This window comes from Pavona decussata, unplaced genomic scaffold, assembly GCF_977016875.1.
Source record: "Pavona decussata unplaced genomic scaffold, jaPavDecu1.1 SCAFFOLD_94, whole genome shotgun sequence".
NCBI classification, from domain to species: domain Eukaryota; kingdom Metazoa; phylum Cnidaria; class Anthozoa; order Scleractinia; family Agariciidae; genus Pavona; species Pavona decussata.
The window spans coordinates 1190001-1205024 of NW_028145511.1; the positions used below are offsets into that span (position 1 = coordinate 1190001).

Sequence of the window (15024 nt, forward strand, 5' to 3'; positions counted from 1 at the left end):
CATCTTCTCAATCCATTCACTGATTCAACACACCAGTGCGGTTCAAGTATGTTAAGGCTTGGCTTAGGCAGACCAAAAAAACAATTGCAACTCTACAGAAATTAATTGAAAAACCACCAAACTTGGTAGTGAGCAGAAGTTGATGACCGTAACTCACTTCTAACTTCAAAACTTGAAATTATATATCACATGACTTCTTTATAATTGTTTTCTTTGCCCAAAGAGAATATTGGAAAATGGGCCACCGAGTTTATATATAATGAATATAAATTGAAACGTTTCTCTTATTGTATGGTTAAGGAATTGTATAACAACAAAAGTCACGTGCATTATTAATCTTCCTAATAACGTTGCATTAAAACGAAAACCGATTCCATTCAGGGCATATTTAGTGACTTCGTGGTAGAAGCTACAAACACATATGCTGATCTTTTAGTCGCAATGAACTATTCTTTGCCTATCTGACAAGATCTTTTGACTCCTGCCGCTCTCGAAACGCTTAGAGAGAAACCACGTTGATGTCCACTCTCTTCGTTTCTCCGAGAATCTCTGCATTCACTGCTGTTATACTTTGTAATGATTAACTGACCATCCACACCCCAAAACATTAATGAATAGTTTCGGTGCAATACTGTTCGGCTGCTACTGATGCAATTTAAGAAGTTGGCTTGGAATTTTTTTATATTTTCACTTGAAGATAAACCACATTAGAGGGCGTTGTTCATCCACCAGCTGTTGGGAGGCTCACTAAGCTAAGCAGAGAGGTAACGGGAATCTTCGTAGGTCTTCTTTGTTCACAAGATACTTCTTCTTCTGTCATCTATTCTAAAACTGTTCTATTGACATCAATTCTACAAGTATCCCTCAAATCACGCCTTACTTTATAGTGTACTAAAAAGATATTTACGACTGTATGTCAACCAAGGCCAGGTGGTCCCTACCGGAAATAAAATTGGTTTTGCCAAAATACACCAACAGGAAAGAATAATACAACTGTGACCCTGCATAATCTTGACGAGATAGATCAACGCTCTTCCCCGGCTCAGACGCCTGAGCGAGAATACAAGAGATTTCTGACAATGCATCCGCCAGTTACTTAAAAGCGCTTACCTTTCTGGGCGGTAGTCAATTTTCTTTCTCAGTGTTTTACTTCAGATCGGGCTCCAACGTAGCTCTTCTGCTCCAACTCTCCTTACAACTTATCCGCTGTTACCCAATTTCTTATATATGTGTTTCTTGCACGCACAAGTGGTCAAAATTATGGTGCATCACAATGTTATCGTTTAATGGATCAGTGGAAAAAGGCTAACCGGTGACCGGATGGATCAGAAAAACAAGTCTTATTATGTAAAATTCATAGATGGTATCGATCGTATTCATCTGATATAGACAGTTTTTTCAACTGTTTTGTAAAGTAGCGGACATGCTTCTGAAAACACCGGACGTGAATGTTTTCTAGGCTCCGTAATGCGCCTCGTGAGCGGCGAAGGCGCAAAGCACCTAGGGGGGTCTGGGGGCATGCTCCCCCAGGACATTTTTAAAATAGAATACTCAGAAACGCCATTTCCAGCGTTTCTGAAACCAAGGGAACAGTTTCCTAGGCAATGCTGGCGCTCACCGACTAAAATTCTCTGTAAAAAGTAAATTACTGAATGAAAATGGTCAGTTGGTAGGGGGAGGGGAGGTAGAATGGCAACAACAGAATTTGAATTTTTATTGGCTTATCATTATTCTGTTATCCTCTAGTCAGTATGTTCATGAGATGCCTTAGCAAGAAAAATATATAATACAGTAATAAAAAAAATCGCCAATATTGATCTCAAAGTACCGGACGTGGAATAGCAAACGACCGGACAAAACGTCCGGTCTCCGGCCTCAAATGAAAACCCTGTATAGAAAATTACCCTGACGTGAGGCAACTTTAATAAATAAATAAACACGAGTTTTACACGTGTAAACGAAAATAACAAGAAACTGACCATGTACAATTTTACAAAAGAACGCATCAAAAGGACACACGAAACCACAATATCTTACAACAAGAACTAATGTCCGCGCCCTGGGCATATAAAAAAAAATTGCAGGATAAAGCTTACTAGGGTCTTACTAGTACACGACCGAAACAATAGGCCTTATCACGGTTTTTGACGCCATTTTGACTGGTAGGCAAACACGTCTTGAAATAACAGTGTCTGTATATGGAAATCCGATGTCAAATGATTTTAATAAAACATCGCTTCTTCATCGCCTCTCCTAAATGTCCTGCCGCATGATAAGCCACTTATCAGTTTTTAAAATCACTAAAGTATTATATTTCCATCGTATCTAAATAATCAATCAAATGAAATAAATTAGATGCTGAAAAGCAAGGTCACCAAAGCGGGACGTTTATTTCCTGTTTACAACCAACTTTTCTGTCAAATTATTTTCTCATACAACAAGCGAATAAAAAAAATTTCCTCTAGTTTACAATTGTGCTTACTGAACATTTGCACTGAACTAGTTACACATAAAATGTCATATAAATAAAACAATAAATCATATATCATAAATGGACCACAGACGGAATTTATATTCAAACACGTGCAGGACTATCTTAGTCACTGTTTTTACAGTATTTGCAACTGTTGCTCAAGTTGGGCCGCACACTATACTATTATGTTGAATGATAACGCGAATCAGGCAGTGCCCTAAATTACAGGTGAGAAAAATTAAGCAAAAATTCATGCCAATCAGGCAGCGGCTTCCCAAAGAAAACTGTCTTGTTTTCATGTGTTTTTCCGCCATTTCTCGAGTCTTCAGTCTTCTCTGTTCTGAGTGAGAATTTAAATCTATCAAAATGCAGCGTTCTATCAACAGCTTTTTTGAAAGAAAGCGGAAAGTAGTTGCTCTCATAACATGCTTTCAGTTCTTCTCAATAATCGAACCAAAATTTAACCTTGTTTTGGCAGTACTAGTATTCTGTGAAGCAACTTTGTCTTTCACTCCATCTAGTAGAGATAGTGGTGTCAGTTAAAGAGCTACCGGAGATGGTCGGAAAGAAGTTGTAGAGGCAAAAACCGGACAGGCGGCAGCGCCACTAAAAGTAAGTACAGGAAGCTGTTTGTGTGAGCGCAGCTTAAACACTATCCACTGGTTGAAGACCTGGTGCCGTTCATCGATGGGCTCTAACAGGCTGAATGACCTTGCATTAGCCTATGTCCACAGTGAAATTCTTGTAGACCCGCTCGTGCCTCTACAGCGGTGGGATTCTAGTGGGCAGAGGCAAATCGCGCTGGCATTTAACAGCTAACTTCGTTGCCATTTAGAAACGAAAATCCTCAAATGAGAACGGCCGAGACCAAGTTTTATGAGCCTGCGAGACTGAGCAACCTTCCCCCCCCCCCCCCCCCCCAAATAAACCTTTCTTTTCACGAATCCTCAGGTGGGGAAGACCTGGTTTAGGTCGTTGTTATCTAAGGCCTTCCTATAGAAAAAAACCGCCAACAAACACATTAAACAGCCGCACACAAGAACACAGAGCCCCTAAAGCAGCATTTAAATAGCCCCCTCCCCCCCCCCCCCCCAAAAAAAAAAAAATTCACCTCGATCTCTAGATCTAGATGGCCCTAAGGGCTCTTAGCGGAATTTTTGTCAAATAAGGTTTGATCCCAGTGTTTTGTTTAAACGTAATCATCATAAAGACCTTAAATTGCTAGGCAGGGAATTTAAGCATGGATATTGCCTCAGTCCATATTTTTTCCTGGCTACGGCCCTGTTGAAGCAAAACCAATCGAAATGTTAGCGTTTTTTTTTTTTATTTTATTTTTTAATTTGAAATGCGTTATAATAATTTATGCATTAGGTTCTGCTCATGGAAAGTTCGACATCTGAATCAAAGCCGTTCCAAAGCCGAAATTCCCGGCTGAGTCAGGCGGGAAGAACGGCTGAGCCGTTCCAAATTGAAACAGCCGTTCTCAACTGATTCAGACGCCGAACTTTTCATGTACTTAATTCAAGGTATTAGGTTCGGCTCATGAAAAGTTCGGCGTCTGAACCGGGCCTAAAACACTTTTACTACAATAAAAACTGTAACTTTAAAATTCAAACATTCTTCATTTAGGATGCAAAAAATGAAAGAAATCGTTCAATCGTTTCTGCCAAAAAGCGCGAGTCCGAAAAATTTAACAGACACCCCAATAATTAAACAGGTTCGGTCCACGTTAATACATCACGTCTTCTTATTTCGAAAGAAACATTACCGTCAGCCGTTCGCTTCCGATCGCAGTGTTCCACGATCCCGTCCAACAGTCGTGTTCAGGCGACGCTTAATCTTCCGCACATACTCAAATATTCTCGTCTCTACTTCTAACACTTCGTAACTCCTACCTGAACCCACACGACTGTGATTAACAAAATAAATTATGTTTATATTCATTGAAAACGTAATACGCAAAGACTTTTTAAACTAGATCTAACAGAACCCGATCGAAGAAAGCCGAGAAGAGCGGAGAGACTTCATATCAGTTCAAGTTTAATTCAAAGTTAAGGATTCGTTTCTGTCAGGCTTCGATGAACATCGACGCATGCAAGGGGCAATGAGCAATGCGTCCCAGTTTATGCCTTGTAACTCCACGTGGTTTTAGTAATAGACTTTTACGTTTGTCTAAAATCGAAACAATGTACACACATTTGAAATCAGATAAAACTAATCGCTTCATCGGGAATATTTACGGTTTTTCACAGGGCCGTAAATATCATGAGGCAAGACGAAGCAAACATAATTTCCAAATCAGAGGATTTTTGCGATTGTGTTCTGACAGCTAAAAGCCTAGCCTCCCACGCAGACGTTCTTGGGGCAGGAACGCGTACGGAACCACTAAGAACGTCTGCGTTGGAGGCTACTAAAAGCCCAAACGGTGAGTGAATGTAGGGGAAAATTGAAATCATTTGAGAGAAAAATTTGTTCAATACTAAATATGAGTGTAGTTTATGAAAACTGGTTCTTCAAATGTAGCTGGAATTGCGAGAACTTTATAAAGAAGATTAAATGGTGAACTCGAAGAAATCGAAACCGTCTCAGCTCTGTTAAAGTCGAACTTTCCGTCGTCATACATCTGAAGCAATGGTCATAAGTTTTGGTTAATTAAAAATGGTGGAAGGCCTGCATAACTCGTACCCCATGTTCGCCTCTATTTCTTTCCGTCATTCAGGACCAATTCAGCTTCTTGTGTACATTTATTGCGAGTATACTTTGAACTGAGATATCATGGAAACGATAAGCAAACTCAAATGGAATTGGGCTGGTCGTGTAGCCATAACCGTTGGACAACCGTCCGCATTACGTTCTGGACGCCCCGGGGACACACAAGGAACCGAGGAAGACCAAGGACGAGATGGAGGGACGACTTAGATAGATTCCTAAAGCACTGGCACCGTGTCGCGCGAAACCTGGTCCAGTGGAGGTCAATGGAGAAGGCCTACGTCCAACGACGGACATTTAGCGCCTGAAACTACTACTACTACTACTACTTTGAACTGGAGGATTTGAATAGAGCCCTATAGTGAACTCGTGTCGCTCTGAGTTTCAAATTAGGAGTTCAAACGTCATTTCTTTATGTGAATTATGAATACCGTGGCTTTCCGGCTTTCTCTTTATTTCAATTTGCCCTCCCGTTCTGTTTGTTTTGCGATTACTGATGTTCCTTATCCCGCAAGATATATGGCCTTTCCCGGCAACTAATGAAATCAACTAGAGAGTTTAACTGTGGTCTTGTCTTTTCGTATAATGACATATTCAAAACACAGTCGGCAGACTCAGGCATACAGAAAAAGAATTACGGAAAACCGTGATTAATCTCCCACAATCGACAAACAAAGTGGAGCCGCAAGGCCATGACAAAACACAGCCATAACCTAAACAGACTTCAACCGGTCTTCTTTTATTTGTTGCATAGGTCTACAACAGGCTAAGGAGTTAAAGAAAACGTAAAGAAAGGCGGAAAGGGTCAAAGACACATAGAAGCACAACCAATTACAACGAGAACTAATGTCCTGGCACGGCATTTCAAAAATTACACGATAAAGCTTACTTGTACACGGCCCAAACAGTGATTGAGAAGCCTTTCATTAAATAGATCTCAACAAGAAAGGCTGTTAGAAATATCACCCATTTAAGCGATTCAGCCTTTTTTATAATTTGGCTCTCACGAGTATATCTTTGATTGATCGCCCTCTTTTGTAAGATATTGGGCGAGTCTTTGTTGATTTCTTTGAGCAATGGTTGTTGCTCTATTAAGTGCCAGTCTTCTAAGAGGATTTGTTTTAAGATTGGCGCTGCTGGGCACAGTTGCTCGAAGCATGGTTAGCGCTAACCCGGGTTAAATACCATGGCAACCTATAGGTTTTAATACCTCTTAACCAATGGTTAGCGCTAAACATGCTTCGAGCAACTCAGCCCTGGGTGGTATTAAGTAACGAAAGGCAAGATTCGTTTCGTTTATTCTGAGAAGTCTAGGAGCCTGGCCTTTAATGAAGCCTTCTTTGACCCCTGGTGGGTGGCACGAAGAGAAGTGCGTATATTGAAATGTTTCAGTAGGTTTGAAGTGCGTACGCACATCAAGAACTGAATTGCTTCTGAATCTTTCACCTTTATAAATGTTTGTATCCAGAAATGTCGTTTCTGTTTCTGAAATTTCAGCCGTAAATTTAATTGTCGGGTGTTGTTTGTTTGCTTGCTCAATGAACTGCAGCATCAGTCCTCTCTGTTTAGAGTCCAGAGGGAAAATATGTCGTCTATATAGAGATTACTTCATGGTTGGTGAGTGCGTACGATTTTTATTCACTCGTTGTGAAGAATCGCAAACTCACTCGTACAGTCGTCAGAGCATACGGCGAGTAAAGGCTCGTTACGCCCATTGAAACAAGTATAGCGTATTTGACCTTCTTTTATTTTATCTTGCGTGTTGATGACTACAGTTGTAGTTCCTTTGTCTGCCTTTTTTAAATTTATTGCGGTGGCAGATTCGGTTTTTAGGGTTTGCTAATTTATTTCTCAGTAACCTTAAAACAGGCGTAAATTCAAAATATCAATCGAAAGGGCCAATCTACATCCAATCTTAAATTTATTAGCTTTTGCGGAAATGATTTTTTTGATATATTTTTTGGGAAAGAAAAAACGGGATTCGGGATAGCGGTGAAAAAAAGTGCGTGATTCGGGATTCTCGTGAAAAAGGAGCGGGAATGCGGGATCAGGACCCCCCTTCCAGACCCTGATTTCGGGGCCCTTCTTGCCTTCATCTTCTTCTAAGTCTTGAATCTTGTTACATTTGTTATTCTTACGATTTTTGCGATATTTGTAAGAAATGGTTTTAGCTAGCAAGAAAAATTCTTGTTACTTTTGCGATATTTGCGATATTAGCGGACATTTCGGGGTCCTTCTTGCCTTCATCTTCTTCTAAGTCTTGAATCTTGTTACATTTGTTATTCTTGCGATTTTTGCGATATTTGTAATGAATGGTTTTAGCTAGCAAGAAAAATCCTTGTTACTTTTGCGATATTTGCGGACTTTTCGGGGCCTTTCTTGCTTTCATCTTTTTCTAAGTCTTGAATCTTGTTACATTTGTTATTCTTGCGATTTTTGCGATATTTGTAATGAATGGTTTTAGCTGACAAGAAAAATCCTTGTTACTTTTGCGATATTAGCGGATATTTCGGGGTCCTTCTTGCCTTCATCTTTTTCTAAGTCTTGAATCTTGTTACATTTGTTATTCTTGCGATTTTTGCGATATTTGTAAATGACTTTGTAACATAATTTTTTCATCAATTATTTCTTTTGCGATAATTGCGAAAATAATTTGCTAGCAAATTCTTGCTAACAAGGTCGATCCTGGACATATCTCAAGTAGGGACAAGTTTTTCAGTTGAACTAAAACAGGGCTAAGATTGTTCTCCAGTCGGTTTTTCTGGGAAGTCGAAGTAAGAGTTTTAATTAGTACTAAGGTGTATAAACATGTTTTAAATAGAGCCAAATTTTCAATAACAGAGGATTACGTCTCCTTACAAAACCTTTCAGTGACTGACGTTTGTACATCCTGAATGGAAGACGCATTTAAGGGCGGAGGGAGGGGTGGGGGAAGGGGATCGCCTGGTGAAAATGTACAAGGGGAAGGGTGGAAGGAAGTTTACGGGGGAGAGAGTGAAAAGATCTCAATGCCTCGTGTTAAATGTTTTGTAATTATAACAGAATTATAACACAGACGGATAGACGATAAGCGTCTAGAAAAAGGTACAATAGAAAATATAAAGGGTACAGCTGAGATTATCTAGTACTCAGAGTTCTCGTTTCAACCCTGACTCTCATCGATCTTATTTCTCAATTTGTTTGTGATATTATTTCTTGTGAAGACTTTAGAAAATGTTTCATAAGGATCAGTGGGTATCACACGGAAAGCTTAATCATTTAAGTGTTAGCTTAAACCTTTTGTCCGTAGAAGGGAGGCAGCGTGGGCTAGTGGATAGGGGTGCCGGACGTGTAATATGGAGGCCCCAGATTGTTCGTACAATTAGGCGCTTCTTTTGACTGGTCTAGTTCCCTTACACAACCGCCGCAAGTTCTTATGTGATAAGCTTTTTAATTCCATCCTGTCTAATCCCTCGCACAAGCTGTATAGCTTACTGCCTCCCAAGAATAAGTGCGAAGTCAATTTAAGGAGTCAGCACTCTTTTACTACACGGCGCCTCCACACCATTCGTACTCGAAATAGTTTTATCTATCACTATGTCCATAAAGCAATGACGTAATATTGTTTTCTCTTAATTATATATTTTTGTCCTTTTATATTAGTTCTTCTTAGCCATGTATTTTATTGTAGTATATATTTTATTGTAAATTAAACGTAATTCAGCCTGTGGCTGCAAGGTTTTTGATAAATAAACTATCTATCAGTTTCAGTATCTATCAAGTCCCGCTCCAAGGCCATGCTTTGTAAATAGCCAACTGATTCGCCTCCCACCAGTTGGAATTTTTAACAATGTTATGTTCAGTTTGCATATTTATTTCACTGGTTTATAGTGTCCCCGGTGCTACAGTGCTAAATGCTTCGACACTTAAATACAGTCATTTATTTATTTATTTATTTATTTATTTATTTATTTATTTATTTATCTATTTATTTATTTATCTATTTATTTATTTATTAGGTTCAGACTTTGTCAGTCTTTTTTTTTCTCCTTTAACAAGTACAGTAACACTGAATAGCACTCGTCAGTAACCTTTGTTTCCTTTTCCGTGTGTAACGTTTTTGTGATTTTTCTTCATCAGGAAAACGACATCATCCATCAAAAGCAAAAGTTGGAAGGTTCCACGTTCTCTCTGCGCACTCGCAGCGTTTTGAGCCTCGTGTATGGTGAACAAGATGTCGTTCTAGATGACACGATTCACAAAGCCATGTTTGACCAAACAACGGTCGAAAATGGAAACAACGCTTTGACTCTAACACAGAACGAATCAATTTCAGTCTTTCAAATAAGACAAGGCCCACATGAAATTTCAGCTACCAGTAAAACGTCCACGAACAATAATGCGGGTGAAGAGAGAGAGAAGCGAAGCAAGAAGTGTTGTTCGTGTTGTGGTGCTGGTATTTCGTCAAGGTGTAATTTTTGGGGACCTTTTAGGAAGCGTGTTAAACGGGTCGTTGAAAGCAAAGCCTTTGAGGCTGGTATCATTTTTATTATTCTTCTCAACACACTGTTTATGTCAATACAATATCATGGGATGGATGAGGATTTGGAGAAAGCAATCGATATTGTAAACTCGGTAAGTGACCTTCACGTCTCGCTTATGGATGTGATTGTTAGATGTCATTCTCTCCCCTCCCCCCTCCTCCGTTTCTTTAGCTCTCGTCCCAGTATCCGCGCGGTCAAAAAGTGCATAACGCACGAAACCTCAATTCAACGGAAACGCTCACCACACAAGCTATTTCTGTACAAGATGTTTGTTCTTCTGACAGGGTAATAAAACAATTTCTTGTTATATTAGGCAGGTTTTATTTGTTGTTTAAAGTGTGCTTGCAAAGATAAAGCGCCTCTTAGCGGAAAACTAATTCGCCAGTTCTGAACAAAACTTCTAAAGCTTCAAAACTGGTTTCATTAAAGAGAAGACTGCAACTCTTTTCTCATTGACGATGATAGGGAATGATAGCAGTATGTGCAAAAAAACTCGTTGTTATTTATATTTACTATTAATTTACGCCGGTACAGAACAAGACGCCGTGACAAAAACAGTGGCACTACAAGAGCGTTTTAAGCTTTGGTGCATGCATTTCTTCGCCTTTCTCTGCAAAGCAAGAACGCGAATTAACCAATATTATTGATGGTGCAGTGGTGAGAGCACTCGCCTCCCACCAAGGCGGCCCGAGTTCGATTCCCGGACTCGGCGTCATATGCGGGTTGAGTTTGTTGTTGGTTCGCGTCCTTGCTCCAAGAGGTTTTCCTCCGGGTACTCCGGTTTTCCCCTTTCCTCAAAAAAGAACACTTCTAAATTCCAATTCGATCTGGAAAGTGTACCTAATTAGTGCCCTGCGCTAAATACATTGACAGTTTTAAAATAAACTGATTTATTTATTTTATTTCAATGTAAAGTTCCATGGAAGAACGTGAGCACACAACGGTGATATTCTCTGTTTCTTTCCTACACATTTTCAGAATGCCGTTTCTACCAACTCATTTCCTGGATATTGACTGCTTGGCTTGCTTCGCCAAGGCTCTGTTTATATGGAGAAAAGTTGTTCCGGGTAGAAGGGTCACTCGCCTAGCAGAGCTACCCTGGGCGAGCCAACTTTTCCTACATTTCCTTACAAAACTTGGCGAACCGTTAAGTTGGCTCAGCTGGAAGGGTGACCCGCCTAGCCGGGTCACCCTTTTTCGATGGTAGGGTCACCCTCCTAGCCGGGCCAACTTTTATCCATATAATCACTTTGGCTCGCCTAGCCGGGTCAACTAGGTCAAGGCGAGACAATCAGAGCATGCGCGAGCGCTTTTGGCTCGGGCAAAGGGGTCAACTTTTTTCTTATATATACGCTCGCTAAAGTTGACTCGGCTGGGAGGGTGACCCTCTTTCCCGGGACAACTTTTCTCCATATAAACGGGGCCTTAGAAGTTTGAAATAATGAAATTCATTTCTTTCTCAAAGGGCAATTTTGTTGGTTGCTGTCTAAGATTGCTAATGGCTGAATAGACAAGAAACTGCAACCCAGACTTTGTCTCTTTCAGGTTTGCACGTTTATCTTTCTCTTGGAGATGATTCTCAAGCTGATAGCTTTCAAGCCTAGCGGTTACATCAAAAGTCGCTGGAACATCTTTGACGGCGTTATTGTGGTGATTAGTCTCATAGACACTGTGTTAACGCTGACCACCTCGATCGACAGCACAGGCACGAGTGTGCTCAGATCCTTTAGGCTGGTGAGTATCTTGACTAAAGTATTTTACAATACTAGTAAATTTTAGCTCGAGTGTTCTCTCATGCACCTAAATATCTCCATTTTAAGTACGGTGCCTACTTTTGTTACTGCGCATACGTTCTGCGCGTCTCATGATACTCGGGTTTCCTATGGGTGGTGCCTACTAATACAGGGATAATTTTGCGCGATTTAAAAACTATTCGGAGAAAGCAGAACTTAGCAAGTGCTTCTGGTATCCAAAAAGAAAAATGGGGGGTAGCCATGCATTTTTCAGAGATAATAAAGCTTCAATTTGGGAAAAAAAACTGCATACATTGCTTTATATTTTATTTTTTTTTTTAGAATAATCAGTTGGTTAATTATCTCTAAAAGACGCGTGGTTACCCCCAATTTTCGTTTTGCATTTCCAGAGCCGTTGCTAAGATCCGCTTTTTCCGCATAGTCATAAACCGCGCAAAAATACTTCCGTATTAAAGGGCACCGTCCCTAAGCATTTGTTGCTTGTAATTTTAAATCTCTCTATTATCTCTCGATCTAATACAGGAGATCGACATTAGAGCTATATGGGTTTCTCCACGGATTCCCTAACGCTAACAAAACCCATTCTTCTGCATTCATTCTGCATTGTTCATATTATTGTTCACTTTTTTTGCTTTCATAGGTGCGTATTCTTAAACTGGCCAAATCCTGGAGCACCATGTCCAGTCTCCTGGCCACCATAGGACATAGCTTGGGCGCACTTGCCAATCTGTCCGTCATATTAGCCATCATAATCTATATCTTCGCTGTGGTGGGAATGCAGTTGTTTGGTTCCTCGTACACGCCAGATAAATTCGATGGGGAAATTCCTCGATGGCGGTTCACGGATTTCTGGCACTCGTTTTTGCTGATATTTCGCATCATTTGTGGGGAGTGGGTTGAGCCGCTTTGGGACTGCATGAGAGCGGCTGGACCTGTCTCTATCATACTCTTCATACCTGCTTTCCTGCTAGGACACTTCATTGTAAGTTAAATGGCGCAATAGGGAGCTTAAACAACGACGACGGCAACGGCAACGAAAATGTCACCTGAAATATAACTTTATTTCATTTGTGCTACTTCGCAATTATTTCAACTCGCTCAACTTTTACAAAAATGGCCAACTATCCAGGAACCAAATTGGTAAGAGTGGCGTACAAGTAGAGAAAGAAAATGAAAAATTCACCGTCGTGCGTTCACGTTCTCCACAAAACCTTAAATGTTGTCATTTCACGTTGCTGTTTTGCAGAGGACGACAAAGAAATGAACCAAAACTTAAAACGCACGTGCAGAGCGATTATTTTTCCTCATTAAACCTTTTGTTTTGAGGCGTTGTCGTTGCCGTTTCCGTCGTCGTTGCTTATGCTCCCTAATATCCGAAAACGATATTTTCTTAACGGATTGGACTTCCGTCCACCCGTATCCGGTAAAAATGGTCACCGGAAACGCAACTTTTCATGAATGCTCTCCAGAGTGAAAATTTTTGAAAACGCCGTTTTAGTGTTCTCGTATGGCCACCTAAAAACAGAACTTTTTAGAAAACGATGACGTCACGAGGTCGAATTCAACGGCCATCGTTTTTGAAACGTTCCGTTTTCGTGGACCGTTTTCATCGAATACATGTGAACGGAAGGCCAATTCTCAAAGGAAAAGTTACGAAACGATCGCCAAAGGTGTTTGGAAATACCCTTTGAAAAAGTAGCGATTTCTTAGGCTTGTTTGCATTTATTTTATTTTATTTACAGATCCTGAATCTATTTTTGGCGTTACTTTTGAGTTCGTTTGCGGGTCAAGCCTCTCTTACGGCAACTCAGGCCAATCCAAGAAACCGAGTCCTGACGCGACTAAAGAAAGTAGTAATAGCATCCCAGTTCATCAAGAGAATTACATCCAAGGTTTTTCCAAAGAAGAATGAAACATCGACAGAGGACGGACAAGAGGGTGAGTGTTGTCAAATTTCTTCTTGTTAAGTTTACAGTTTCCATCGACTGTTGTTGAAAACCCATCTGCTTTAACGAACGTGGCGCCTGTACTCTCAATTTTTCAGTCGCAGATTTCTGTAATATTATATTGATAACTTTTTGCGCAAATCATTTCGAACCTTTAGCATTTCCCCTCGGGCATACCACGGGAATTTGACGGTGTACCGGGGAGCGAGGAATTTGAACCGGGATTTGGTTTAGCGGAATTCGCGCGTGGGGTTTTCCTGGTTTTGAACGGCTGTTTGGCTCAGGGATGTGGGGATTTGTACAATCTAATCTTCAAAAGTTCAAATGCCTGGAAGATTGCCCCGGCGGGGGGTGGATGTTGAAGTTTCTAATTATTCGGCGCATTAGCTCTAGAATAAAAGAATTGAACCAGACACTGAGTATTCCTGTAACTTTTGAAGAAATATTTCAGTAAGTCCTAGCAGGTAATCAACCAACCAATCGGTCAATTAACCAATCGAGCAGTCAATCAATCAATCAATCAATCAATCAATCAATCAATCAATCAATTGGCTCGTTACGAGGGTGTTATCTATCTTTTTTTACTCAACCACTAAGGGTTCTTTTTTGTGGTCAGGAGAATTCATTTGATAATCAAACTTTTGTTTCAAATTCACACCTGCAAATTTATATGCATTAAGGTTTTTCTGATAGACCGGTCTTTTGAATCTCTTGGTTTTTGTCCATCATTCAAACAATTGTATTTAGAAGAGCGTCCTTAACTTACTGTCTCCTAGAAGCGACTACTTTTTAACCCGTGGACGCCTTGGGGGCATCTTACTGCATTTGTAAGCAATCCGAAATAATTTGAAATATTCTTATCAATTTTCCAGTCAGCACAAGCAACGGTCATGCAGTTACAATCGAAACATCATCCGGGAAACCTACCCGGGAGCCAACCCCACGTGACACAAGCACCAAAGTGTGTTGTTGTTCGCTAAACATCTGGGAATACGAAGTCAACGACTGCTTTCCTTCACAGTTTGGCTGCTGTGCGAGGTTTGACAGCACAAGCTGTCACGTGATTTGGACGTGCGTACGCTACAAGGTCAAATGCCTCGTGGAGCACAAATATTTTGAGTGGTTAATTGTGCTACTGATTGCAGCAAGTAGCATCGCTTTGGTGAGTGAGTCATACCACTAATCTTAGCTCGCAATGATATGTTACCTGGCGGTCTTCCTTTTAAATTTCAAATTCGGCTTGGACAGGGCAACTATCAACACAATAATGAGATTTAACAAAACTTGAATTATGTGTTGTATCTTGCCTAGGATGCTATGGGTAAGGAAATTTGCATCCCAACAATTTGCACATGCTCTATACTCGGTATGCGAGAAATTACTACCGCCATACACCGTGAATATTTTAAAAGAGATTAAAATTTTGTTACCAGTGTTAACTCCCTATCCTTTCCCGCGCCCTTCGCTGTTATAGTATAGTCATCCACAGTGCTCTCCCTAGATTTTGAAGGTTGTACTTCCGGTGAACATCCAGCATGCAGTTCTCCATTCGTATCACGTGCAACACCAACATTTGAAGGATGTACTTCCGGTGAACATTCAGCATGCAGTTCTCCATT

General features: G+C 40.5%; 1 protein-coding gene across 1 annotated transcript in view; it reads left to right on the forward strand.

Moving 5' to 3' along the window:
* The window catches only part of LOC146473280 (sodium channel protein 1 brain-like), a 46225-nt gene that overhangs the window by 16677 nt on the left and 14524 nt on the right, over window positions 1-15024 (forward strand). Inside the window, exons 10-14 of the mRNA XM_085118502.1 lie at window positions 9302-9796; window positions 11251-11439; window positions 12100-12441; window positions 13202-13397; window positions 14278-14567. Coding sequence (XP_084974628.1) covers window positions 9302-9796; window positions 11251-11439; window positions 12100-12441; window positions 13202-13397; window positions 14278-14567 — 1512 coding nt within the window. The remainder of the gene's footprint in view (window positions 1-9301; window positions 9797-11250; window positions 11440-12099; window positions 12442-13201; window positions 13398-14277; window positions 14568-15024) is intronic.